Source organism: Ceratotherium simum, chromosome 39 (assembly GCF_057802395.1).
Source record: "Ceratotherium simum simum isolate JZ-2026a chromosome 39, ASM5780239v1, whole genome shotgun sequence".
NCBI classification, from domain to species: domain Eukaryota; kingdom Metazoa; phylum Chordata; class Mammalia; order Perissodactyla; family Rhinocerotidae; genus Ceratotherium; species Ceratotherium simum.
The window spans coordinates 3,013,785-3,040,803 of NC_141938.1; the positions used below are offsets into that span (position 1 = coordinate 3,013,785).

At 42.6% G+C, this 27,019-nt stretch overlaps 1 protein-coding gene across 1 annotated transcript in view; it reads left to right on the plus strand.

The window, feature by feature from the left end:
• Nucleotides 1-279: 279 nt before the first annotated feature.
• The window catches only part of LOC101394116 (uncharacterized), a 48,709-nt gene continuing 21,969 nt past the window's right edge, over nucleotides 280-27,019 (plus strand). Inside the window, exon 1 of the mRNA XM_014796865.2 lies at nucleotides 280-397. Within this exon, the coding sequence (XP_014652351.1) occupies nucleotides 395-397 (3 nt within the window). The 5' untranslated portion in view covers nucleotides 280-394. The remainder of the gene's footprint in view (nucleotides 398-27,019) is intronic.

Consider the following 27,019-nt stretch of genomic DNA (forward strand, 5'->3'; position numbering starts at 1 on the left):
AATTATTACATATGGTGACATGACTTTTAAGTGTCTATGTTTGCAAAGAAGGATCACAGATCCTTGAGTGGCCTCGCAGCATCGCATCTCAATGGAAAAGTCCGTGGACAGGACAAGGTCCAGCTCCCGGTCAGCTCAGACACACAATCTCCGTCCCGCTGTCACTCAGGAGCGAGGGGGCGGGCCCTTTCAAACTGTCCAATCAGAGTCGGCTCTGGGGCAGGTGGGTGGGGCGACGCTCCGCAACCACTCCCCACTGCTGGCTGTCTCCACAGTCCTTCCGATGGCGGGTCGCCTGCCCGTAAAGGCCTCACGCTGCTCTGCCGCCGACTCTGTCGCGCTGTGACCTGTGTCGAATCGTAGGAAGGACGCGGGGGACCCAGGAAACTTAGCGATGGTGAGAGTTTGGCCCGGGGGTTGAGGAGACGGGGAGGAGGGGCTGGTCGGAACCGGCCGTGGCGGGACCGGCCTCCCCGCGGTCACCTCCGGAGTCTGCGGACCCGAGTCCGCGGGGGCGCCGCTCGGACCTCAGTCCCCTCCGGCCGCAGCGTGGGGGCTGGGCCGGCAGCCGGGACCCCGGGCGTCCTGTGGTCACCGCGCGCGGCGACTTGGGTCCCGGAGCCTCTCTGGGCAGCTCTGCCCCCGCAGCCCCGCGTGTCCCCAGATGATGCGGTGACCACGGGGAGGGTCATCAGGACAGTCGTGACTCGGTCTCCGGGGCTCCTGCGTGGGAGGAGCTGTGGTCTGTGGGGTCCCCAGTCCCTCCTTTCTCCTCAGAGGCAACTCATTTTTCTCCTGAGTGTTCTAATTTTTTTTTTGGAAGATTCGCGCTGAGCTAACATCTGTTGCCAATCTTCCTCTTTTTTCTTCTGCTTTTCCTCCAAACCCCAGTGCACGGTTGTATATGATGTTTGTGAGTTCTTCTAGTTCCTCTATGTGAGCAGCCATCACAGCAGGGCAACTGACAGACACATGGTGTGGTTCCACCCCAGGGAACTGAAGCGTGGCCGCGGAAGCGGAGCGCGCCAAGCTTTTAACCACTAGGCCATCAGGGCTGGCCCCTGCGTTTTCTAAATGTTTGGTGAGCAGGGTCTTAAATCCATGACCCTGTCCCCCCCTCCCCAGCTCTCCCTAGGACTGGCAATAAATCCCTAAATTTCCAAATCCTGCCTCACAGTCCCAAACCCCAACTTCCTGTCTCTGATTCACAGTATTGTTATCAACTATAAACAGACCCAATATTTTAGTTATCTTTTTTCTATAGTCAATGGATGGCTCTTTTGAAAGGATTTATTGCTCGTTTGTGGATGTTTTACTTGAGAGAAAAGGTAGCAAATAACCACCTGGAACTATGTTGTGTGAAATCCTTTGCCTCTCCTCCCAGGATGTGTCCTGGGCACAGACATGCAATTGTAATTCCTGTGGGTGGAGGTTCCTTTTGGCAAACTTCCCTGGGTGATCCATTCTATCAGCAGTGCCCCTTCCTGGGGTTGTCATCTTCAAAAGATACATTCACTTAAATTTAGTCTTAGGTTTCCAATGAATAGGAATTTATTAAATCTATAGATCTTGAAAGAAAATATAAAATATCTCAAAAGAGGGAAGTAAGAGGTGAATTTCAGAAAAAATAAAACATTCCAGTTTTACTTTGCATGATTTAAAAAGTTTTTCCTTTTTCCTCCCACCAGCATGATAGAAACATGCTGACATCAGTTCTTTATTTTGGGTGAGTTCAAATGGATTTCCAGGGCTTAGACTTGCAGACCTGAAGTGTTCAAGTATGATTAATAGTTTAAAATTTTCTTGTCTTGGAAATAATACTTAATTAACATCTTTTTTTCCAGAATGCAATATGTTCTTGTGAGGTTTCTTGTTGAGCCCACAGTGTCATACAATTGTCTTCCCTCATCTCCACATAAAGACTCCACATAAAGACTGGTTTGAGTGTTTTAGCTGGATTGTTCAAACACTGGGTTTGTCATTTAAAATATCAATGGTGGTCCAAAAAACCTACATTGTGAGCAGAAGCCAGAGGGCAATGAATCTAAGCTATGGCCCCCTTGGGCCTGCAAAGGGAAATACTGGAAGGCCCAGTTGTTCTTCCTGGGGAGGCTCCCCCTGCAGGTGTCGGGCCTGCTCACACCCCCCATGGAAGGAGCCTCTATACTGAGAGGAGCTGCAGAGCCCTGGAAAGCTGGGGGTGCATGTGCTCATGGGGGTGGGGAGGTGATGCCCTGTGTGAGGTTGTAACTGTGGTTTCCTTGGGCCTGTTTCTAGATGTAAGTGGGAGTTTTGCATGCACAGTGTAGGTGCACCCAGAGTGTAATTTGTTTACACTGAGAAAGTCTGTGAAATCAGGAGTTCTGTGTCCTGATTATGGTTCATTAATTTGGGTCAGAACCTTAAACTGAATCCAGCCGAGTTTTCCTCATTGTGGGAAGGGAAGCCTGAGAGAGGGAGCATTTGCATTATTCCCTGGGGAGAGGAGGGTGTGTGGCGCTCCCAGAGTTCACTCCTGTGGCTGCTCAGGTGCCCCACCCTCCTCCACCAGGGACTGACCCACTCCAGGGGTTCTGTCTCAACCAGGAGGGTCAGGAATATGGAAGCTTCTGAGTGTGGCTTTCCTTCTGTCCTGTGGGAAGCAGGCTGCTTATCTGTGCTGATTCCAATATTTGTGTTTCTTTCCTTTGGATTCCTTTATCGATTGAATAGTGCAGCCCTTTGGCTCTAGTTTCCCTTAGCACTTGGGCCCTGAAACTGTAAGTTGTTGGAGAGATAGGATGTGAGGAAAGCAAGAAAATTCTGGAAACAAGTAGTAGTTTTGTTCCATTTAGGCAAGAGAACCTCAAGATGTGAGATGAGTGTATTGAAGTTCTCAGGTATATATTTCATATTTAGGTCACTTTTTGTATGTGCATGTCCGTAGAGAACATAGAGATTTAAAAGGCTAAAGCAGTTGAATTCCTATTTTAATTAATGTGAGGGAAACAGCTGAAAGCTTATGTAAATGTTTGAAAATCCAATGCATTTAAGGGGCTAAACCTGAACCCATATTGCATTATAATATGCTGCTTATTCCTGAAAATCTTCCCAGTGTGAGATATAGAGGAAGGACAAACTAGGATGCCGCATGTCCATTTAGTTAGAAAGAGATTTGAAAATTTTCCTTTTGAATGGTTTATACTTTTGTAACTGATAGTGTTTAAAGGAATTAAATTTTAGAATAGTTTCCTATGTACAAAAGTGAAAATTAAATAAAAGACTGATAAATAGTAAAATAGAGTATACATAAATTTCTCTGTTTATTTGAAATAAATCTATAAGATAGCAAAGTCTGACTTAAGAAGATCCACTGCCAACATATCCTGGTCCCCTGCAGTGCTGTTACTCGGGCCACCCCCAAATACAGTTTTGATCATTTTTTGAGGCTCCTGTTAGTGGTTATATAAATCAATCAATTGAGAATACATATTTTTCTTACCCACTTTGTACTTGTAGTGAGCAGTCAGACTCCACAATTTGGATGACGCTCACAGCTTCAGCCTCACCCCACCCTCTTCCCCTTGTGCCCCCACCTGGACAGGCTGATGAGAAAGCCTGGGTGTTCTCTCCTCTGGAGCAGGCAGGAGATTCCACCACACAAGCCCCTGCCTGTGTGCAGAACTCTTGCCCCAGCCCCACCCCCAAGCCCAGTGCACACCCAGGCCAGGCTCCATTCCTTGCTTTCTGAGCCCTTCCAGAGCCGCTTGAGAGGCCAGCCCTGCCTTCCCCTCAGACCTCTATTATGTCATTCCTAAGCCTTTTCCTACTCTGTGTGTGTTTGTGTATGTGAGTGTGTCCGTGCATGTGCATGTGCCACACTGGCATCAGTCTCAACAAGGGAATGACCCCTCTGCAGGTGACCATAACAGCTGGCACTCTAAGCAGCGTGTCCAGACATGACCCCCTCACCGTGGGTCTGTCTTCTCCTGCTCTGACTTGCTCACCTGCTCTGCTGCCTGGTGGCGGCCTGCACTGTGGGCTGCTGCTTGCTGGGGAGCCTGTGCTGTGAGCTGTGCTGCCCCGTGTTGCATGGTTGACCCACCAAGCCTCAGTTCTAGGTTCAGCTGACCAGAGTCAGCAGTTTGAAAGATGTATAGGCGTTTGGGAGCAGGACTATGGGATTGGGGCCTCCTTAAATGAGTCCTGGGTCAGTGTCTTTGCTGGGATTTATCTGTGTGTTACAGTGAAGCTGTGACACAGGCTGGGTTGGCCTGACATAACCCAGGGATGGGGGTGGTAGACAGGGCCTGTACCCTGTGCAATGGTGGGTCCATCAGATGGTCGCTCCTGAAAGAGCAGTCATTTAAAAAAAGAGAGGAGAGGGGGAAAGGCAGACAGTAGGTGACAGGCTGAGTCCACACTCCTAACACCAGAGGGCTTGCTAGGACCCTTAAGTACCTCTGCTGCTGCTGCCCCTACATCTGCTACCACAAAGATCCTGACCCTCAGGGTTGTAGGGGACAACACCCATGGCACCCCTCTGGCACAGGTATTAGTTAAAACCTGACTTAAGCCCAAGGTTTAAACCTTCTAAAGCATCCAGTTGTCACAGGGGAGGCTCCTAACCCTGATGGCACTGTTTTGAGACTCTTGTGTGGAAAAAAAAATTATAAATACCAGGGTAGAGAGGCACTCCCTCTCCTGAAGTGTATCCCATGAGAAAGAAAACAAAACAGGAAAGATCAGGAGGAAGAAAACAATAAACAAAACACTGAAACAGAGGTCCACAATTTGCCCTAATTGGAAATCCAATACTGAGGAATTTACATAACAAAACAGATAGAGGTACATTGCACTAATTCAGAAACCTTCAAGCAGTTAATCAATACTAGGTGTCAAATTATAGTTATACGTGGATCCCACTAAATTTAAGGAGGGTCCCCCTGATGATCTTAGGGGTGTTAATGAATACAATATAGGTGACAAATAGGACAAGTGTTGCACCTTGAACCTTTAGAACTATGGTCTTGCTTAAATTCTCTATGGTCATAACACCCGTTGTCCTAAAATATCCCACGGTGAACTGGGAAGCTCTGATCCAATGATTCAGAATTAAAATTAAATAAAGTCTTTACTACTTAGAAATTGGCTTGACAAATTGGGACTCCAGTGACCTTACCCTCCAAATAAAGCAGTTTATGTGACCCAATGTAAATTACTCAGGGCCTTGAAGGATTGAAAACTATAGGAAATCTAGCTAATGAGGGATTGATAATTCCTAGTGCCTCTTTTTTTTTTTTTTTTTAAAGATTTTATTTATTTTATTTTTTCCCCCCAAAGCCCCAGTAGATAGTTGTATGTCATAGCTGCACATCCTTCTAGTTGCTGTATGTGGGACTCGGCCTCAGGATGGACAGAGAAGTGGTGCCTCGATGCGCACCCGGGATCCGAACCCGGGCCACCAGCATTGCAGCGCGCGCACTTAACCACCAAGCCACAGGGCCGGCCCATCTAGTGCCTCTTTTAACAGGCTAATTTGTCTTGTTATTAAACCTGGAAAGAATGAGTGACACCCCAGAGTGGTTTACCTCAACTTGAGGCTGTGGTCTCACGAAACAGACCTCTATACCCAGTCCCCAACAGTATGAAAATTGCTGACTACAACAAATCAATTGATAAACATCCTGCTCTCACAGATTTGGCTAAGTCTGTTCTGTCAGTGCCTATGTCAGCTGCACTTGGCCTTCCCCTCTGAAGGGTCATGGTGCACCTTTACTGGGTTCTCCTCATGGATCTTCAACAGCTGTGCCCTCCCACACAGTCATTGCAGCAGGATCTGCCCTGCATCCTGGTTTCTCCAAGAACACAGGTATGATTTTACTTTAATGACATCTCCTCTGAGGACATCCACGCCATATAAATATTAAAAAAAGGAGCTCACAAAAATTGACAAGACATTTCCAAACATATGAGGCCATAACCACTTTGTTAAATTTCTGGAAATTATTTGATTTTTTTTTATTGCAGTAGCATTCGTTTATAACATTGTATAAATTTCAAGTGTACATCATTATACTTCTCTTCCGGCAGAGATTACATCATGTTCACCACCCAAAGACTAATTACAATCCATCACCACACACATGTGCCTAATTATCTCTTTTGCCCTCCTTCCTCCCTTCTTCCCCTCTGGTAACCACCAATCCAATGTCTGTGTGTTTGTTGTTTTTATTTACTACTTAATGAGTGAGATCATAAGGTATTTGACTTTCTTCCTCTGACTTATTTCACATAGCATACTACTCTCAATGTCTATCCATGTTGGAAATTATTTGACAATGTGAGACCTGCTCCTTCTCTGACACCATGAAGAAATAGCTATTGTTCCCCTCAGCACCCACAACATCTATCAGGTTTTTTTTCTTGTTCCAAAGATAACGTATTTCTTGTAAACAAATTTTACTTGACCCTGTTTGTGCTGTTACTTGAAAATTTGCCACCATGATTGGGCACCCCTACTACAAAAGTCTGGAGACTCTCTTCAAAGTAATCATACAACCAACACTCCTGTTAGTGCCCTCAGAGACTCCTTCACTATCGAGGCCTCAGGGACCTCTGTCATGCCTCCTGGGGTGCCCATGATGGCCTTACGTTGTCCATAGGCTTCTGATGCAAGAACCTGCCCTAGGCCCCACACTATATCCCATTACAGCTGCAATGACCTCTACTTATGAGGCTATCCTAAAAGTAGATGGCCCTGAGCATGGAACCATCTATTCAGCAGTCCATTTTGTCTTGGAACCTGGAAGCAGCACTCCAAGATCTCAGCATGGCTACTGAGACCTCCTGGAGACATGATGGAGCCAAGCCTGGGCCCTCTGGGATATCCTACCTGCAGGAGGGCGTGGTCTCCCCTGGCCTCAGTCTCTTGCCAGGTGCCATGGTTTTGAAGGAGGTCACCCCTTTACCACCCCCCCGCCCCCAGGATGCCTAAGGATGTCTTTAGGATTCCCTGAGTGAGAAGCAATGGGAGTTCGTAGACTTTAGGGATGACAGCACCACATTTGTACATGATGGAGCTCAGGCAGAGTTGTTACTTTTCATGTGTTAATTGTTACATCTTGGATGAAGGACTGGACACAAGGGTCTTCATAACTGAGCATACATCAAGCAGTCATCTTAGCACCGACCAACAATTGGCTCCAGCTGCAGACATTACAGACTGTGGGTGATTCCCTGAGAGTTGCCCCTTTGTGGTAAAAGAACTCCAGGAATCTTATGGCTCACAGTTACCTACGATAGAAATCGAAGTAACACTTGTCTCTACACATATGAAGGCCATGCACCAAGCCTTGCCAGGATACTCTTTATCCACGTGGAAGTCCAGACACTACTGATAGTTAACAAAGGCCCTCATTTCACTTCTCAGAATATACAGTGCTGGGCTCTTAACAAGGCATTCAATGGAAAGTTCTCCTCTCTTCCAAGTCTCAGGGTGTAGGCCTCATGGAGCACCATAATGGCTTGTTGAAGTAAGTTCAAATTCAGTGAATGAAAGATGGCCTGTGTCTGTCATGAGTCAGTCATCAGGGGTGAATATTAATGTCTTTCTTTATCTTTTTTTCCTAGTAGACTTTACCTTTTTTTAGGAGCAGTTTTAGTTTTACAGAAAACTTGATCAGAAAGTACAGAGATTTCCCACGTAACCCCTCTGCCTCCATACAGTTTGCCATATATTTTATATTTTGTGTTACTGTCATACATTTGTTACGTTTGATGAGCCAATTTGATGCATAAAAGTTCACAGTTTACATTGGTTTTGACTCTGTGTTATACAATCTCTGGGCTTTGGCTAATGTCACGTGACATGTCTCCCATCATTTCTGGATCATATGGGATACTTGCTCTGTCCTAAAATCTCCTGTGCTCCACCTGTTCATTCATCCCTCCCTCCCACCCCCACATCCCTGGCAACCAATGTCCTTTCAGTGTCTTATACTTTTATCATTTCCAGAATGTCACATGCTTGGAATCTTACAATGTGTAGCCTTGTCATATTGGCTTCTTTTACTTACCAATATGATTTTAAAGTTTCTCCATTCTTTTTGGCTTGGTAACATTGTTTCTATTCATCACTGAAGAATATTTCATCCTATGGATGTACCAGTGATTGTTTATCCATTCGCCTGTTGAAATTATCTTGGTTACATCTAGGTCTTGACCATTATACATGAAGTCCTGTAAACATTCATGTGCAGGGTTTTTGTGAACATCAGTTTCAACTCATTTGGGAAAGCTTGAACAACATGATTGCTGCATTGTATGGTAAATGTAGGCTTAGGTTTTTTTTTTTAATAATTTTATTTATTTATTTTTTTCCCCTCAAAGCTCCAGTAGATAGTTGTATGTCATAGCTGCATGTCCTTCTAGTTGCTGTATGTGGGACGCGGCCTCAGCATGGCCGGAGAAGCAGTGCGTCAGTACACGCCTGGGATCCGAACCTGGGCCGCCAGCAGCGGAGCGTGCACACTTAACCGCTAAGCCACGGGGCCGGCCCTGTAGGCTTAGTTTTAATAACCTGCCTCTCTTCCAAAGTAGGCATACCGCTTTGCATTCCCACCAGCAGTGAATGAGGGTTCCTGTTGCTCTCCATCTTCACCATTGTTTGGTGTTCTCAGTGCTTTTAATTTCAAGCCATTGTAATAAGTGTCTGCTGATACCTCATTCTTCTATTTGCAATTTCCTAGTGACGTGATTTTGAGCGTGTTTTCCTGTGCTTATTTACCATCTGTATGTCATTGTTAAAGTGTGTGTTCAAATCTTTTGCCCATTTTTTTTTTTTTTTAAAGATTTTATTTATTTTATTTTTTGCCCCCAAAGCCCCAGTAGATAGTTGTATGCCATAGCTGCACACCCTTCTAGTTGCTGTATGTGGGACTCGGCCTCAGGATGGACAGAGAAGTGGTGCCTCGATGCGCATCCGGGATCCGAACCCCGGCCGCCAGCATCGCAGCGCGCGCACTTAACCACCAAGCCACAGGGCCGGCCCACTTTTGCCCATTTTTAACTGTATTTTTTGTCGTCTTTTTATTGAGTCGTAAGAATTCTTTGGATGTTTTGGATACCGGTCCTTTGATTTTCAAGGATGTTCTGCCAGTTAGTGGCTTGTATTTTCATTCTCTTCACACTGTGTTTCACTGAGCAGAAGTTTTTCATCTTAATGAAGGCAAACCTATTTTTTTCTATCTTTGATCTTGCTTTTGATATTTTATCTAAAAATTAATCACCAACCCAAGGTCACCTAGATTTTCTCTGATTTTGTCTTTTAGGAGTGATGTTATTTTACATTTTATACTAAGATCTTTGATTCATTTGGAATTAATTTTTGTGAAAAATGTAAAGTCAGTGTCGAGATTCTTTTTTTTTTGCAGATGGATGGCTAGTTTTTCTTGCATTATTTGTTGAAAAGACTATTTATTCCCAGTGTCTTGCCTTTCGTCCTTTGTCGAAGATGAGTTCACTATATTTGTGTGGATCTATAGGAAAGTGATTGACTTTGTATGTTAACATTTTATCTTTCAGCCCTCCTCTACACTCTTCTTAGTTCAAGTGGTTTTATTTGTTACTGGGGATTCTCTGAGATTTTCCGCATAGACAATCTTGTGCCACAAGGACAGTTGTATTTCCTGCTTCCCAATCTATGTAGCTTTTATTTCCTTTTTGTGTCTAATTGCATCAGCTAACAATTCCAGTAGTCAGTTGAAGAATTCCAGTAGTCAGTAGTCAGTGGTGGGAGGGAACATCCTTGTTTTCTTCTTGATGTTACCAGAAAGCACCTGGTTCTTTCAGTGTAGTGCACTACTATTAAACAAGAGCCAAGTTGATGTAGAGGCCGGTGTGGCAGAGGGGAAGCATTGTCTAGTCCGGTGATCAATCTTTTAGTGAGCCTGTGTCCCTGGGCTTGAATTTCTGTGATATTAAGAGAAAGATATTTGGTCTTTGTCCTCAGTTCCTAGCAAAAACCTCGTGAAGCCCTTGAAATTACTTTAGTGATAAAGTTGATAGAGTGTCTTTTGTTTTAATGAGGCAACTCTTGGCCAGCTCCTAGATGGCTTCAGGATGGGGTTGGACATCAGAATTACCAAGCCTTGATTATAGACTTGGAACTTACAGCCCCAGCTCCCAGCCTCTGTGGAGAGGAGGGGGCCTGGAGACTGTGTTGACCAATGGCCAATGATTTAATCAATTGTGCCCATGTAATGTACCACCATCAAATGCTTAAAGACAGAATTCAGAGAGTTTCAGTGTTTGTGAACACATCCAGGTGCTGAGAGGGTCTAGTGTCCAGAGAGGATGTGGGATCTCTGCAGCCCCCTACACCTCCACTCACCTCACCCATACCACCAACTTTTGTTGCCCTATGCATCACTAACTTTTGTCTGTTCTTGAGTTGTATCTGTTATATAAACCAATAAATAGTAAAGTGGTTTGCTGTGTTCTCAGAATGGTTTCAGTACATTACCAAATGTAATGAGGTGTTGGCAGAATCTATGATGGCTAAGTAGAAATGTTGGTGGCCTGGGCACCCCGTTTGTGGTTGGCGTCTAAAGAAGGGGCTGTTTGTGGGACTGAGCTCTTAACCTGTGGAGTCTGACGTGAACTCTTGGTTCATAGTATTAGAATTGATTTGACCTGTTGGACAGCTCTTTGCTGATGTAAAGTTGGAGAAGTGAATTGGAACAGACACCAAATATTTGGTGTCAGGAGGGGGAAAAAAACCCTATCATCCTCACAATTGCCCCACCTTTGAGAGCAGAAACGTCTGGAAGAGGCTCAAGTTGGCTATTTTGGTGTCCCCTGGTCAGTTAGGCTTTGAGAACATTCCAGTCAGTTATCCTCTTGTGAAATAGATTGTTTTTAGGACATGCCTTGTTAAGAACAGAATATTTTGAGTATTTTTAAAATTGCTCCATTTTCGTCTTTCTTTCTAATTGTGGAGACGGTGGTTTTGCCTGTAACCTCAATTCTCTCATGAAGGAGTTGTTGATTTCAAGTTTCTTGGTTTGTTTTTTTTTTTTTTTAGAACTAGAATCTGGGTTCTGAGCTCCTTGCATGGCAGACCTAAGATGAGAAGTCTGACTCCTTTTTTTCCAGTTGAATTGAGAAAAAATTGACATACATGATTGTATAAATGTAAGGTGTACAACCTGATGGTTTGATTTACACATATTGTGAAATGATTACCACAGCAGGTCAATTAACATCCATCTACTCCTATAGATAAAACAAAAAGAAAAGGAAGAAGAAAAGAATAAAGAAAATAAATTTTCTCTTTGTGATGAGAACCCTTAGGATTTACTCTCTTAACAGATTTCCTATGTATCATACAGCAGTGTTAGCTAGAGTTGTCATGTTGTACATTACGTCACTAGTACTTATAACTGGAAGTTTGTGTCTTTTGACCACTTTCCTCCAGTTGCCCCTCCCCCTCCCCCCTTGCCACCCACCTCTGGTAACCACATGTCTGGTCTCTTTTTTAGGAGTTTGTTTGTTTGTTTTTTTTTTTAGATTCTACATATAAATGAGATAATAAAGCATTTGTGTTTCTCTGTCTGACTTATTTCATTTACCATAACACCTTCAATTTTCATCCATGTTTTCACAAATGGTAGGATTTCTTGTTTTTCATGGCTGCATAATACTCCATTGTGTGTGTGTGTGTGTATATGTGTGTGTGTGTGTATATATATATATATCTGTATATATATACACCACAACTTCTATATCCATTCATCCATTGATGGATGTGTATCTTCTCCATGGTAGGTAGGAGACTCAGTGAATGAGGATACCATCATTGATCATTGTTTCCCCACCATCTAATACATCTTAAGCACTGATGGAGGACCTGCTCAGGTGTGGATGTAAACAATGGACAGCAATACTGAAAGTCCTGCATTCCTGGGAGTAGCAGCGATGGTTCCCATAAAGATAAAGGCATAGAGGGCCGGCCCTGTGGCTTAGCGGTTGAGTGTGCGCGCTCTGCTGCTGGTGGCCCGGGTTCGGATCCTGGGCGCGCACTGACGCACTGCTTCTCTGGCCATGCTGAGGCCGCGTCCCACATACAGCAACTAGAAGGATGTGCAGCTGTGACATACAACTATCTACTGGGGCTTTGGGGGGGGAATAAATAAATAAAATCTTCAAAAAAAAAAAAAGATAAAGGCATAGAGACAGTTCATTTTCATTTTAGCCGTGGTTAAACATTTTCATGCATGTGCTGTTTGATCCTGATCCAGATACACGGGTGTCTGGAACTCGAGACTTCCGTTGCTTTGGGCCGTGGGTGTTTGTGGCGTTTATGTTTCTGTGTAGCATGAGTTGAAAGGATTTGAGATTGCCATTGATCCAGCACATAGCTTTGCTGCTTTTCAGACTGAGTGCCGCAATTTGTTCCACATGAGACTGTGAGTTTCTCCCAGGCTGAGGAAGGTGCTGGTCATCTGCACAGTTGTCGCCCATCGTGGGTTTCCTGTGAGTACAGTGATGTCTGTGCAAGTTCAATGTGATTTCCTGGTTAAACCACTAAAAAGAGCTGTGACTGTTTAGAGGGTAATGATCCAAGCAGTGACTGAGGAGAGCTGTAGACACACAGTGTCATTTTGAGTGATATCCTGCGTGGTGGCAAAGGAGGTAAACTTGACATCCTCAAACTGGGAAATGTTCTATGTCTTTTCATAAGAGGAGCAGCTGGGAGGTTTTTGTTTCAATGATGCGCAAAGTCCCCAAAGCCCGTTTTTGCTGTTTTCAGGGATCATTTCCATGTGTTTACATTTCCAGGAGATGTTATGGGAGATGGGGTAAAATGTGACAGCTTTTGTTTCATTAAACAATGGAAATTCCAATTTATTCCCTTTCTTTCAGTGCTAATTTATGTTTTCTTAGCAGTGTAGAGATTATATGATTTTATAATTATTAGTTTCTCATTTGATCCCCTGCCTCCATCCTTCCTCCCATGATGCAAATGAGGAAAGTTAAGCACAGGGTCTTACCCAAATTCACAGAGCTCATAACAGTGGAATCCCTTAGCTTTGAAGGCATAATGTATGCCCCTCCCCTGGGCAATGTCAAAAATGTCAAATTCACAAGAACACTGCAATGTTTGTATAATAATGCACATTTACAAATGTGGCATCAAAGTTTCTGAACAGGACTCATAAGGCAACATGGTGTTCCACTTTTATGACATTCTGGAAAAGGCAAAGATATAGAAACCTAAAGCAGATCAGTTCTTAAGGATGAGAGGGCTCAGCACAAATGGGCATCATGAGAGTGTTCCTTTGGGGTGATGGAGTGTTCTCCATCCTGATGGTGGTATAACTATGCATTTGTGAAAACGCACAACTACTCTTAAAATACTATGTGAATATACTAAAAACAATTGATATAAAACAACAAAACTGTCTTCACATGCTAGGAGAATGTTAAACTCTCCTGAACTTTGATTGCTACGTATGCAGCACTTCCTTCCACCATCTTAGGTTCCTTCTTAAGAAGAAGTGGAAGAACTGGGGAAGAAGGACATTGGCCACCATAAACTTTTCTTGGTACCCAGTCTGAAGTTAGAAAACTCCCTATAGGGCTACACCTGCCCTCATGTCATTCACATGACTGGTGAGAATGTGACAGGGCTCCTGGCATCCTTCTTTGAGTTGACACCAGGTTTCTCGGTTCACATCCTGAGAATGCAGTGGTCTGAAACATAAAGGTGCATCTAACGCATCTCCACAGTGGGATCTGCCTGGGTGCATCCTCATCTAATCCTTGGGCATCAACATTATGTCTTCGCAGAGCAGGTCTTGAGGCCATTTCCAGCTCTTAAGTTTCCCATCTCAAGTCTACACTTTGCCTCCTTGCTGGGAAACATGTTTAAATGGAACAACTTTCCACGTCTGGAATTTTTCTCTTTTATATTGACCTTTAAATTAAAAAAGCCCTTATTTTACTAGTAAAATGAGTTCATTCAGGAATAGCAGAGGAAGTACAATTTACGACATGGAAACTGTGGTGCACCATCAGCAGGTAGGGAGAACAGAAGAGATGGCCTTATTTTAGAGAGGGAAGAAGCTGGGAGGGGCTATTTAGAACAGAAGTCCACTGAAGGAGAATGAGAGTTCAGGGGGGTGACAGTGGCTGAGTGTGGTGGTTTCTCATTGGCTGGGCTGTTGCTGGGCGAGGAGAAGTTCTTCCTCCCTTTGCTGGGGTCTGTAAAGTAAGCTGCTTCCTGCTGGGGAATGGGAGGGACAGTTCTTGTTTGGGGTCTGCAAGGTATGGTGAGTAGTAGTGCCTGAGAGCTCCCCCTTCAGGGCTTCCTGACTCCATTTTAAATGAGATTTCCTGTATTTGTTTTCACATTTGCAACCCCAGGTGACTGTGAGGTGAGGCAGTGGGAGAACCCAGAACCCATGCCATGAGGCACAGGCCCCTGGACACTCCTCACTGTCACATAAACATCACGTCTGCACCAACAAGCATAGTTTCACAATAGTCTCAATCCCACCAACAATGTCAAAAAGAGATGCCCTCCCTTGTCCCAGTTCTGAGAGTCCCTCAGGTACCTGGCTGTACCCACATCCCTCTCCCTGAGATCTCTGGCACGTTCCACCCTGTGGTTTCAGTGGCTCATGCACTGACCATGCCCAGCTCCCTCACCTCAGAAGCCCCCTCCACAGTGAGTTTGGGGCACACCCACCAAGGCCAGTGCTTACTTTTTCTGGAACAGGACTCACTCTGCAGAGTTCCAACCCTGGGTCCTGTGGGAAACGGTGATCTCAGCCAGACCCTCTGCAGTCAAGTGGCCTCCTCCCTTCACATAGGTCCCAGAATGCAATAGACACAAGGCCAAAGGAAGTGGCAGGAAATATCAGGGATTTCTGCTTTTTCTGAAGTGTGCAGATGCAGCTGATGCCCCCTCATTTGTCAGAGGCCACACCCACTGTCTTTTAAAGGGAAGAGGCAGAAATGAGCCAAGCCATGTCCCAACATGCTCTTGCAACAACTTCCAGTGCTTTCCTGGATCCCCAAGGTGATGTCTCTGTGGCTGGGAAACCTGGAGTCTGAGGACCTAAGGCCTTCACCCTCCATCAGTGAACATTCCAGGGCGGGGCAGTGATCAAGGCATTGGTGAAGAGGGCCCACGGGGCTGACCCACACAAGGTCTGTGCACAGGTGAGACCTCAGGGAGTGATGGATCCCAGACCGTGGAGACTGTACTGGAGGACACGGCGGCTGGGTGAGAACGCACAGACCTTTGTTGTCTGCACTGAGCTTCCAACGGGAAAGCAAAGTGAGGAAGGGGCACGTGGTGAGGGGCACGTTTCTGGAAGTGATCATGGAGCATGAGGGGCTGGAACACAATGATGACTGCAGCCATTGTGGGCCCTGACTCTCCCCTCTTCAGGGCCTGGACTGTGTGTCTCTGGGGCATTATCTCTGAGGGTTTGTGACTTTGGGTGTCTGTGTGTGGGTGTGTGCAAATGTGTGTCCAGTAAGAAAGCCTGTATGATTTTGTATGTCTGTCTGGGGGCCTATGTGTGTGTGCCTTAAAATCTGGAATGCGTTTATTTCATTTGGTGCCTAATTGGCCTGGTAGCTTCTATATCACCATGTTGAATTGAACTGATATGAGCACACAAATCCTTCTCTTCTTTCTCATTGTATAAACCTTGTGTTTTATTTTCTGTCTTTTAAGGTGTTTTGACATCTTGGCAGCCTCTCAGACATGGGGAGACACTGCCCCTGCCAGGGGGACCTAATTCCACGTTGTTGGTGGCCAGCTTGTCTGGAGCAGGCCTTGCATGTGCACACCACCCGGTCCAGTGCCATGTCCCTACAGACCTCCTTATCCACCTCTCACACACCAGGATGATATTTCCCCTGCCCTAAACCAACCCACATCCAGGTACAAGGTGATTAAGGACCATCCCTGTGGCCCAAATCCTGCTGGAGTTCAAAGTAGCCAATCCTAAGCTGCTTACTCTGCCCTGACTTACATTTCCTATGCAACCCCAAATAAAGGCTGTGGCCTAGGCTTTTGTCTCACTCCTGATTCTGCCTCCTCAGCAAACCTGATGTATCCCCTGTGACCCTGCTGGGCATGGCATGCCCCCTTATCTTGAGAAATGTAAGTCACAAAAATCTTTTAATAGCATTGGCCTGTTTGTGTTGTCACTTAGTCACCTCTGTAAGTTAAAATCTCAAGAGTACTAATTGGACACTGATCCTAAGGAGACAGTGTTCAGTTAAGATGGTGGAGCCACTGTGGGAGGACTGAGTGAGGTCTGTGGAATATGGGTTCACAGCAGAGGACCTGGGTGCTGAGGGAGGAGATACTCACCTTTGTCCCTTACTGAGCTCACAATAGAAAAGCAAAATGAGAAAGGGACAATTCATGATGAATGAGTTTCTGGATGTATTTATAGCAGTGAAAGGGGCTGGAACATCATGACTTCAGCCATTTTGGTTTCTGACTCTGCCATCCAGTCTCCCATTTTGTGTTTTTTGTAGAGATGTACTTTTTGTCCTGTGGTGTCAGGAAGGGTGAAATCCCTTCCCCTTCTGGAGGGGCTGAGACACCCTCCTTGGGGATTGGTTTGGGAGCCAGGAGACACCCCTCTACCAGGTGGGATGGGAGTGAGAACAATGCACTGTGTGAAGATATGAGCCTATGATGAGGATTGTGTAAAGCTTCCATGAGTGTGTGTGTGTGTCTCTCTCTATGAGCCCTACATGCAAGAAGTATTGGTGTGACAGGCCTTTTGGTAGGTGCTTTGGTGAGCAAAGCAGAGCAGATATACCTGTTCAGTTTAAAGCTAACATATTAAGAGAGAGGAAAGAAAATATATAGTAAAAATATACCATGTGTCTGATGGTGATTGGCCCTAAAGAGTAAAGAAAAGTGGGGAGGAGTGCAGAGGGCCTGGGCTCTGTGTGTCTATGGGAACATCTGTGTGTCTCTGAGCCATTTCTTTTTCTTTTTTTTTTAGATTTTATTTATTTCTTTTCTCCCCCAAAGCCCCAGTAGATAGTTGTATGTCATAGCTGCACATCCTTCTAGTTGCTGTATGTGGGACGCGGCCTCAGCATGGCCGGAGAAGCGGTGTGTCGGTGCATGCCCGGGATCCGAACCCGGGCCTCCAGCAGCGCAGCGCGCGCACTTAACCGCTAAGCCACGGGGCCGGCCCACTGAGCCATTTCTGAGGGTTTGTGTGTCTGGGTGTGTCCTCCTATATGTGCCATGACAAGGTCTGTGTGATTTTGTGTGTCTGTCTGTGTATGTCCTTTGAAATCTGGAATGGTTGTTTTTTTTCATGTTCTTCACTAATTGCCTGGTAGCACCTTTCCTATCACATTGGGTAGAACTGGTGAGAGGAGACATCTCTGTCTTCTCTCTGATCTTAGAGAGAAAGCCTCCAGTCGTTCACCATCAAGAATGACGGCAGCTGTGGGTTTTCATTGACGCTTTCTTTATTTCAGGTTGAGGTAGTTTACTGAGGGAGTTTATCATAGTTTCTTGAGTGTTTTCCTTGTGAAAGGGTGTTGCCCTTGGTCTAATGCTTGTTTGTATCTATTTAGATGACCCTGTATTTTTTGATGATTCTATTAATGGTTTCTTATGTTGTCATCTTCAGATAGAAAACCAACATTTCTTTCCTGAGTTAAATCTCACGTGGTTATGGCTTTTAGGTCATTTTATATATTGCTTGGTTCTGTGTACTAGTATTTTGTGTAGACTTTTTTCATCTATGTTAAAAAGAGGTATTTGTGTACTGTATTATAAAGTAGTATATAGTATAAAATTAATGCTGCATATAGTGTTTATCTGTGTGTATATGTGTATGTATATATAGACAGAATGTAGAATACAGTATATATATATTTATGTATATGGTGTATAGTATATTGGCTGTATATAGTATGAGTAGTGTATAGTATAGTATTACACTTAATTACTATATATTATATATAAATAGAACATATTATATGTAATTAATGTATGTATCATTAGTTTTGTAGTGTATGGTATAGTGTTATACTTTTACAAAATAGTATTATAGTCTTATCAGTCTGTACCATAGTGTGTGTCATTACCACGTCTGTCCACAGAATTATTCAAATAAGCCATTCACATCCTCCCATGGGCTCACAGGGGCCCCTCACTGTCTTGATACTCCAAAGCCCACCTCCCACACCCGCTGTGTGCTTTCTCTGCTTCTGAGTTCAACTGATGTGTCAGTATGTGTTTCAGAAATTGTAACTAATTTATCAGCCTGGGGGTTGAAGCAACGCTCTGCAGTTTGAATTTTAGTACATGCAGAGGCACGTGTGAGCTTCTCATGTATTTGCATAATTATGAGCAAGATTATCATGGAGTGCTTTCTTCCAAAAAGTGACCTGGGATAAGGAGTTGATGTTTTTCTTGTTGCCAGGCAGCCAGACCATTGGCAATGGCCTAGAAGTCTGTAAAAATGTGAAGATGAGGTGGACTGTTGGCCAGGGCGTCTTCTAGCATGATGGCCTGGAGTTTGAATAATCCTACTGACTGTTATGTCCTGTCTTTGATCAGGGATGGCCTGTTTAGGGACAGTAGCAGCAGCTCTTCAGTGTTCTCCATCATAAGTGGTGGGGGCACACCACCGTTGATATGAAGTTGATATGAAGATACGTGTGGGATTCATTTTTACATGAACAAGAAAGCAAAGCATATTTCACGAAGTAAACGATGTGATCTTAGCATATCAAAGGGAAGAAAGAATATGTACTTTTAATTGCTTCTTTTTACATAAATGCTAAAAAGTCTTATAAGAATGAATTACATTGTTATTTACATGAGCATGGGGAATCTAGAAGCCAATGCTAGAAGACATGCTAGGAGCAGCCTTCAGGCACACTTTTAAATCTCAGGTTTTTGAAAGTTGATATTTACAGTAAACATTTTATGATAAAGAAAAAGTATATGAATATGTTATTTTTTTTATTTTTTATTTATTTATTTATTTATTTTCCCCCCAAAGCCCCAGTAGATAGCCGTATGCCATAGTTGCACATCCTTCTAGTTGCTGTATGTGGGACGCGGCCTCAGCATGGCCGGAGAAACGGCGCGTCGGTGCGCGCCCGGGATCCGAACCCCAGGCCGCCAGCAGCAGAGCACGCGCGCTCAACCGCTAAGCCACGGGGCCGGCCCGGATATGTTATTTTTAATAGTGTTAAATAACAAAAATTCAACCGAGTAAACTTTAAAGATCTAATTGGCTTTATTGAGCAATTCATCAATTGGGAAGCATCCCATCTAGCAGGTAGAGAGGAGCTCCAAAGGGCTACAGAAAGGGGAAGTATTTTAAAGGCGGGACAAGGAGGTTATAAACAGAATAGAGGATTATTTCAGGTAAGATTACCTCCATTTGGAGACACAAGGGTCTTATTAGGTGGATTACCTCATCTTCCTTTGGGGGATGGAGAGGGCCCACGTGGCAGATTACCTCATTGGTGCTGACCAGCAAATCCTAGATGGACCGGTTAGACTACATTCCTGGGGAAGGTTGAAGCTGCAGTTAAGTTAGGTATTAAGCCCCAGTTTGGTGATGTGGGCCTAGAAGAAGTGACTCCATTTGGGGCCTGTGGTTTTCTTTTTAAGCAATAGTTTATAATCAAATGACTAATAAATTTCTAGTGGGAAGTCACATGTCTATATGGTAATCCTCTAAACAGACTTTTTGAAGTATGCAATACATTTTTACAAACCATAAAAATTAATTTCCTCAATTCTGTTTCTCTACAAAACAACAACTGGTATTGCAGCCTGTAGTGCCATTGTATATCAATCTGGAGAGAGTCTTCTGATATGGGCCGTGTATTAAATGCACTAGGGCAGTATAATAATATGAGGAGCTCCACTGACCCACTCCCCAGTGAAACTGGTGGAAATCATTTTAAAACAACAATTTAGGGGCGAGTCCCATGGCAAAGTGGTTAAGTTCAGCACACTCCACTTCAGCAGCCTGGGTTCACAGGTTTGGATCCTGGGTGTGGACCTATGCCAGTCATTAGCCATGCTGTGGTGGTGACCCACGTACAAAGTAGAGGAATTGGCACAGATGTTAGCTCAGGGCAAATCTTCGTCAAGCAAGAAAAAGAGGAAGATTGGCAAAAGATGTTAGCTCAGGGCGAGTCTTCCTCAGCCTTTATTTATAAATAAATAAATAAAAACTCCCCAAATAAAAAAACAACCATTTAAAGCCTCTGGAAATTGTCCTAAATACAAACAGCAAATAAGGAACATCTATTCAAGAAAATCAATTGAAATTCTGTGAGAAAAGAGAGACTCTGTGGTATTTCAATTGTGTCCACTTCCTCTCTGATCTCGGCTCAGCAAGTGAACACTCCTCCAGAGTGCTGCACCCAGAACCAGAATACAAGTTGCTCTCTCTCTAAGCTTCCAGAACAAGGGCTTGTTCCTAGGATGAGCAGGACTTCAACATTACCCATCCTGCCCTCATCTACCTATTGCTGAATTTAAGTCCCTCATTGGTTCACATGGACAGTGGGGACCCCCTTCTTGCACCCAGCCCCTTCTCCTGGTACAGAGGCTCTGCTGTGCTCATGCTTTGCTGAGAATACTGGGCACTGATCACTCTTTCCCCAGCTCATGAGGTGGCTGTAACAGGAGACAATCAAGAGGACCCTGGCTGCTGTCTCTCCACTGCACTGATCACTCAGCCCCTAAAATGGGATTGTCACCCAGAGAGAGGCTTCCTGTTGTCCCCACCACAGCTCCAGAGTCCTGGCACAGAGATTTTACCTGAACATAGGGAAAAGCCAGACATAAAACACAAAGCTGTTAATTCCTTCCCAAAGGAATTAACTTGGCCAGCAAAAGATCATGAAAAGTTCAAGTCAAAGGACTCTCTCAGAACAGTAGAGAATGAGGTGAAAGGCAATGAGTAGATTTGTGTATGTAATGAAGATACTGCTTAGACTGTAGGGTGACTAGTTTACTGGAAAGAACCAGGGAATTATACTGCTGGGATGGTGCTTCCAAGGGTCAGAACAAGTGTGAGTGACTTCAGACAGTATTTCTACAAAGGAGCCAGAATTTCTTTTTTTTTTTTTTTTTTATAATTTTATTTATTTATTTATTTTTTCCCCCAGAGCCCCAGTAGATAGTTGTATGGCATAGCTGCCCATCCCTCTAGTTGCTGCATGTAGGACGCGGCCTCAGCATGGCCAGAGAAACGGTGCGTCAGTGTGCACCTGGGATCCGAACCCGGGCCGCCAGCAGAGGAGCGCGCGTACTTAACCGCTAAGCCATGGGGCCGGCCCAGGAGCCAGAATTTCAATGGAGTATTTGCTAGAGCAAGTTTGTCCCCCAGGTCATTGTTGAAAACAGCAGAACAACCAACCAGCAATGAATCTAGTTTAACCACAGGGTGTGTCCATGAAAGAGAAAGGGAGCCCTACCAACACAATGTCTCATGACAGTAGACATAGCCAAAGCCATGCTGGATTCTAGGAGCTATATCAAGAGTTTCACTCTGTGTGGAGGACATGGACTTAACTACAGTAATCCATCCAGTCACTGCACAAACAAATCAGCTAATAACAATAAAAAGTCCCAGTAGAAAGGGGATCAGTACCCAGAGTTGCTACAATATATTATCTGAAATGTCTGGTCAAAAATATGAGACATGCAAAGATACAGGAAAGTAGTGAGAAATACTACTGAGAAAACACACCAATTGAAAAAATTACTCTGCTCTTAAAGGAAATCCCAGTAAAATTAACAAGCGATGTCTCAGCAGAGAAATGGAGGTCAGAAGGCAGAGGGATAACATATTCAAAGCGCACAAAGAAAAAACCTGTCAACCAAGAATCCTATATTCACCAAAACTACTTTGTAGAATATAAAGATGAAATAAAGACTTGCCCAGATTAACAAAAACTGAGAAAATATATTAATAGCCAACTGCCTTATAAGATTACTGAAGGAGTTCTTCAGGTTGAAAGCAAGTGACCCAGGATGGTAATTGATATCAACATAAAGAAGCAAAACCACTAATGTAAGCAATTATGTAAATATGAAAGACAGAATAAATACCTATTTTCTCCTTTCTTCTCTTAGGTGATATCAAAGGAAATGTATAAAGTACTTTGTATTTAATGTGCTGTTGTGCTTGTTCCTTAGAAATACAATATATGTGAAATTTGTTTCTCATTAAAATCACAAACATCATGGGTGGGAGCAAAGCTGTGTTGGGCTAAGGAAATGACTACAGGTGGTAAAGAAATAAGTGTAACAAGATACTATTGGTTACATCATTAATAGATATAATCTGCATAACAATACCACAAAAATGGCAAAAGGGAATAGAGCTATGTATGAGTAAAAATTCCATGTATCACTGGAATTAAGCTAGTATAAATTCAAAGTTTATTCTTATACAATAATATGTATATGTTAAATAGTAGAGCAACCCCTAAAATAACCTTAAAAATATAGTGAAGAACTCATTTAAAAATTAAAGTGCTACATTAGAACATATTCAATTAAGGCAGTGGAAAGCCATAAGGGAGGACAAGAGAACTAAAAACAACATGAGAATTGTAGGAAACAAAAGGTAAAATGGCAGGTGTAATTGCAACTATGTCAGTAATACTAAATGTGCATGGGTTACATAATCCAAACAGGAGGAAGAGCTGGTCACCTCAGAGTAAAAAATTAAATATAACCATGATCTAAATATATGCTATGTACAGGAAGCACACTTTTAATTGAAAGATACAAACAGATTGACAGTAACAGCTCTGGAAAGATACGTCTGTAAATGGTACCCACAAGATAGCTGGAAAGATGATACAAATTTCTAGCAAAATAGACGTTAAAACAAAGACTATCACTAGAGATAATGAGGAACGTTATATCATACCTGAAGGGTCAAAGTTTATGGCCTGTTTTTAAAACAGTGCAAAGAAATAAATTTATAACCATTAAGGGCCATACTAACGAAGAGAGATGTCAAATGAATAACATAAACTTTTCCCTTAACAAACTTAAAAAGATGAGGTACCAAACCCAAAGCAAGGAGAAAAGGAAATGATATACATTAGAGCAGAAATTAATGAAATGCAGAATAGAAAAAACACAGAGAAAATCCGTGAAACCAAAAGTGAGTTCTACGGCGAGATTAACCAAATTGACAAATCTTTACCTACACTGATCTACAGAAAAATGGGGAAGATTCAAATTCATACAGTCAGAATGAAAGAGGGATGTTACTACTGACACTATTGAAATAAGAAAGTATTATAAAAGAATTCAGTGAACAATTGTATGGCAACAAATTAGATATCTCAGATAAAATGGACAAATTCCTTGAAAGACACAAACTACTGAACCTAAATCAAGAATTAGTGGAAAATCGGAATAGAACTATAAGTTGAAGGGGTTGAATTAATAAACAACCAACTACCCATAAAGTCAGTCTAGCCCCAGATGACTTCAACACAGAATTCTCCAAAACACTCAAACATTATGTAATACTGATCTGTCACACACTCTTTTAAAAATTAGAATGGAGAGAATAGTTTGCACTCATTTTGCAAGGCCGGTATGAAAAATACCGGCAAACCCAATCCAGCAATATATAAAAGCATTACACAACCGTGACCAAGTGGGATTTATCCCAGAAATGAAACGTTGGGTTAACATCTCAAAACCCAGTTATGTAATAAAGGATATCAATAAAGTAAAAATAAAAAATGGCAGATCATTTCAATAGACGCAGGGAAAATAATTGAGAAAATCCAGTACCCTGTCCTGATTAAATCACTCAGATTACTGGGAGTAGAAGGAAATTTCCTAACCTCATAGTGAGCATCCAAGAAAAGCCGCAGCTAGTGTTATATTTCATGGTAAAAGACTGGATGCTTTCCCCTGAAGATAAGGAGTCAAAGAAGGATATCTGCTGTTGCCACATCCATTCTAGAAAGTACTGAAGATTTTAGCTAGAACCATTATGCAAGAAAAGGAAATAAAATGCATAAAGATTGGTTAGAAAGATGTAAAACTATATTTACTTCCAGCTGACATCTTGTTTTCAGAAAACTCAAAGGAATCCACTAAAAACATTATTAGAACTGATAATTAAGGTCAGCAAAATGGTAGGATACAAGATCAAAATATAAAAATCAATTGTATTTCTGTACACTTGCAATGAACAATCTGATAATGAAATTAAGAAATGCATTGAGGATAAAATCAAAATGAATAACATACTTAGGAATAAATTTAGCAAAGACGTACAAAATGAATACTCAGAAAAATGCAAAATATGGTCAAAAGAAATTAAAAATGTATAAATAAATGGGAAACATGTCAATTTCAAGAATCAGAAGACTTAACATTGTTGAAATGGCACTATTCCCCAAATGATGTGAGATTCAGCACATACCTGTCATGATCCCAGTTTACTCCTTTATGCAAATTGGGAAGCTCTTTCATGAAATTATGTGGAATTGCAATGGAACCAGAATAGCCACAGCAATCTTGAAAAAGAAAAACAAAATGGGAGGACTAATGTTTCCTGATTTCAAACTCGGCAACATGCGGTGATAATCAAGAGTATGTGGTGCTGACACAAGGATACCCATACAAATCTATGGAATAGATTGAGATTTGAGAAACAAACCCATACATCTGTGGTCAACAGATGTTTGAGAAAAGTGCCAAGTATGGGGCAAGAATATTTTTTGTATACATTGGTGTTGGGCCAACTGGATAGCCATATGCAAAACAAAGAGGTTTAATCCGTATGTGACACCACATACAATCATTTACCAGAAAGGATAAAGACCTAAACATAAGAGTAAACACACTTAGATAAAACATAGGAAAAAATTCCTCTCCTTCGATTTGGCAAAGAATTGTTAAGGCACCAAGAGCAAAATTGGAGAAAAGAAATAGGTAATTTGGACTTTATCAAATTAATGAGTTTTCGGCTTCAAAGGACTGTCAGGAGGGTGAAAACACCCTTTGGAACCCTTATGGACTGTTGCTGGGAATATAAAATTATGTTGATGTTATAAAATACAACATGGCGATTTTTCCAAAAAATTACAAACTGAGTTACTATCTGAAATAGCAATTCTAGTTGTAGGAATTGAAGTAGAATTAAAAGCAGGGACTTAAACAGATATGTGCACTCACGTTTATGTTAGCATTATTCACAAAAGCCAAAAGGTGAAAGTAACCCAAGTGCCCATCAAGAGATAAATGGATCAGAACAATTTGGCACATAATACAGTGGCATATTATTCAGTTTGAGATAGAAAGCAAATTCTGACATGTGCTACAACTGAAGCATACACTTAAAATGGTGAAAATGTAAATTTTGTGACGTATATTATGACGATTAAAAGTAAAATTTTTAAGGCAAGAGAGTGAAAACAACCCACAGAAGGAAAGAAAAATTTGCAAATCATATATCTGATAAGGAACTTGTATCAAACATATCTAAAGACCTCTTAAAACTTAATTATAAAAAGTCAAATAACTCAATTTATATATGGCAAAAGATCTGAGCACTATTTTCCAAGGAAGATAGACAAGTGGTTAAGAGCATATGAAAAGATGCTGGGCATCCTTAGTCATCAAGGAAATGCAAATCAAAACCCCATCCAGATACCACTTCATAACCACTAGGATGGCTAGAGTCAAGAAATGAGGTAATAACAAGTTTTGTTGAGGATATATTTAGAAATTTGAACTCTCATACATGGGTGGTGTGAATATAAAATGATGTGGTCACTGTGGAAAAGATCTGGGAGTTCCTCAAATATAAAACCTAAAATTACCATATGACCTATCAATTCCACTTTTAGGTATGTAGTTACTTTTTGTGTGTGTGTGTGTGTGGTGAGAATGCTTAATCCACTGTCTTAGCAAATTTCAAGTATGTGAATTGTATATGTATATCAAATCCTCATATTGTAATCTTTAACTATAGACAATATTATTAGTCAATTATACCTCAATAAAACTGGGAGGCAGAGGCAGAGTTTCCAGGTGCATCCCACATTTACATAAGGATTTATTATTTTTCTTCCATCGGTGAAAATAGGAATCAATTGCCTTAGATTCAGATATCATACTGAATAACATCTGAAAGATCTCTAGAGACAGGAAAAACTGATCTAAAATAAATTTCTTTCCAGTATAAAATGTAAAATTTCCTTCCTCTCAGGTGGAAAACACCTGAGACTTTAATGAGTGTATGTCACACACCCTGTGGTTAGACTGAGAAGAGTCCCTGTACCCAGGCTAGGGCTGTGGGATTCAAACTTCCCACCAGAGCCAAGTGCTCTGGGATTCTTTATGTTGAGTATCAGATGAGTGGGGTGGGGAAGGGATGGGTGGAAGGCTCATCACTAGTAAGGATCACAGATTAAAATGGAGCCTGACTCTCTCTTACAGATGGTGAGGTCACATTCAAGTGTCTGCCTTTCTAAACAAGAGTCACAGTTCCATGATTCGCCTTGCAGCCTTATGCCACCAAGCCTTTGACCTCTAGAGGACATAAGACCCTCTTGTTTCAGTGTGGTCTGGCCTGAGCCACTCTCATGGTCTGTACTTACTTGCTCTTTTGTTTTTTTGAAGTAAATATTACCTCAAAATTTTATTCTCTTTGTAATAAAACAAAAGATGAAGCTTAGAACTAGATCACTTGGCCCTTTCTCTTCTTATCCTCTCCCAGTTCAAAATGTTTGCATCTCTTGATAGCCAGCATTCTCTTAGATCTGCGGTTGGACTTAACACATTGAGGCCTCAGCACAATCTTCTTTGTAGTTGTGGGGGATCAGAATTGGCCACCCGAAAATGTGTCTTTTGGCTTGATTATTTTTAAGGAAAAGGAAATCTGAAAGAGACTTTGACCTTCCCCCTAGGTGCCTAAAAGAATTTAAGATAGAAGGGCCAGTCCCAGGA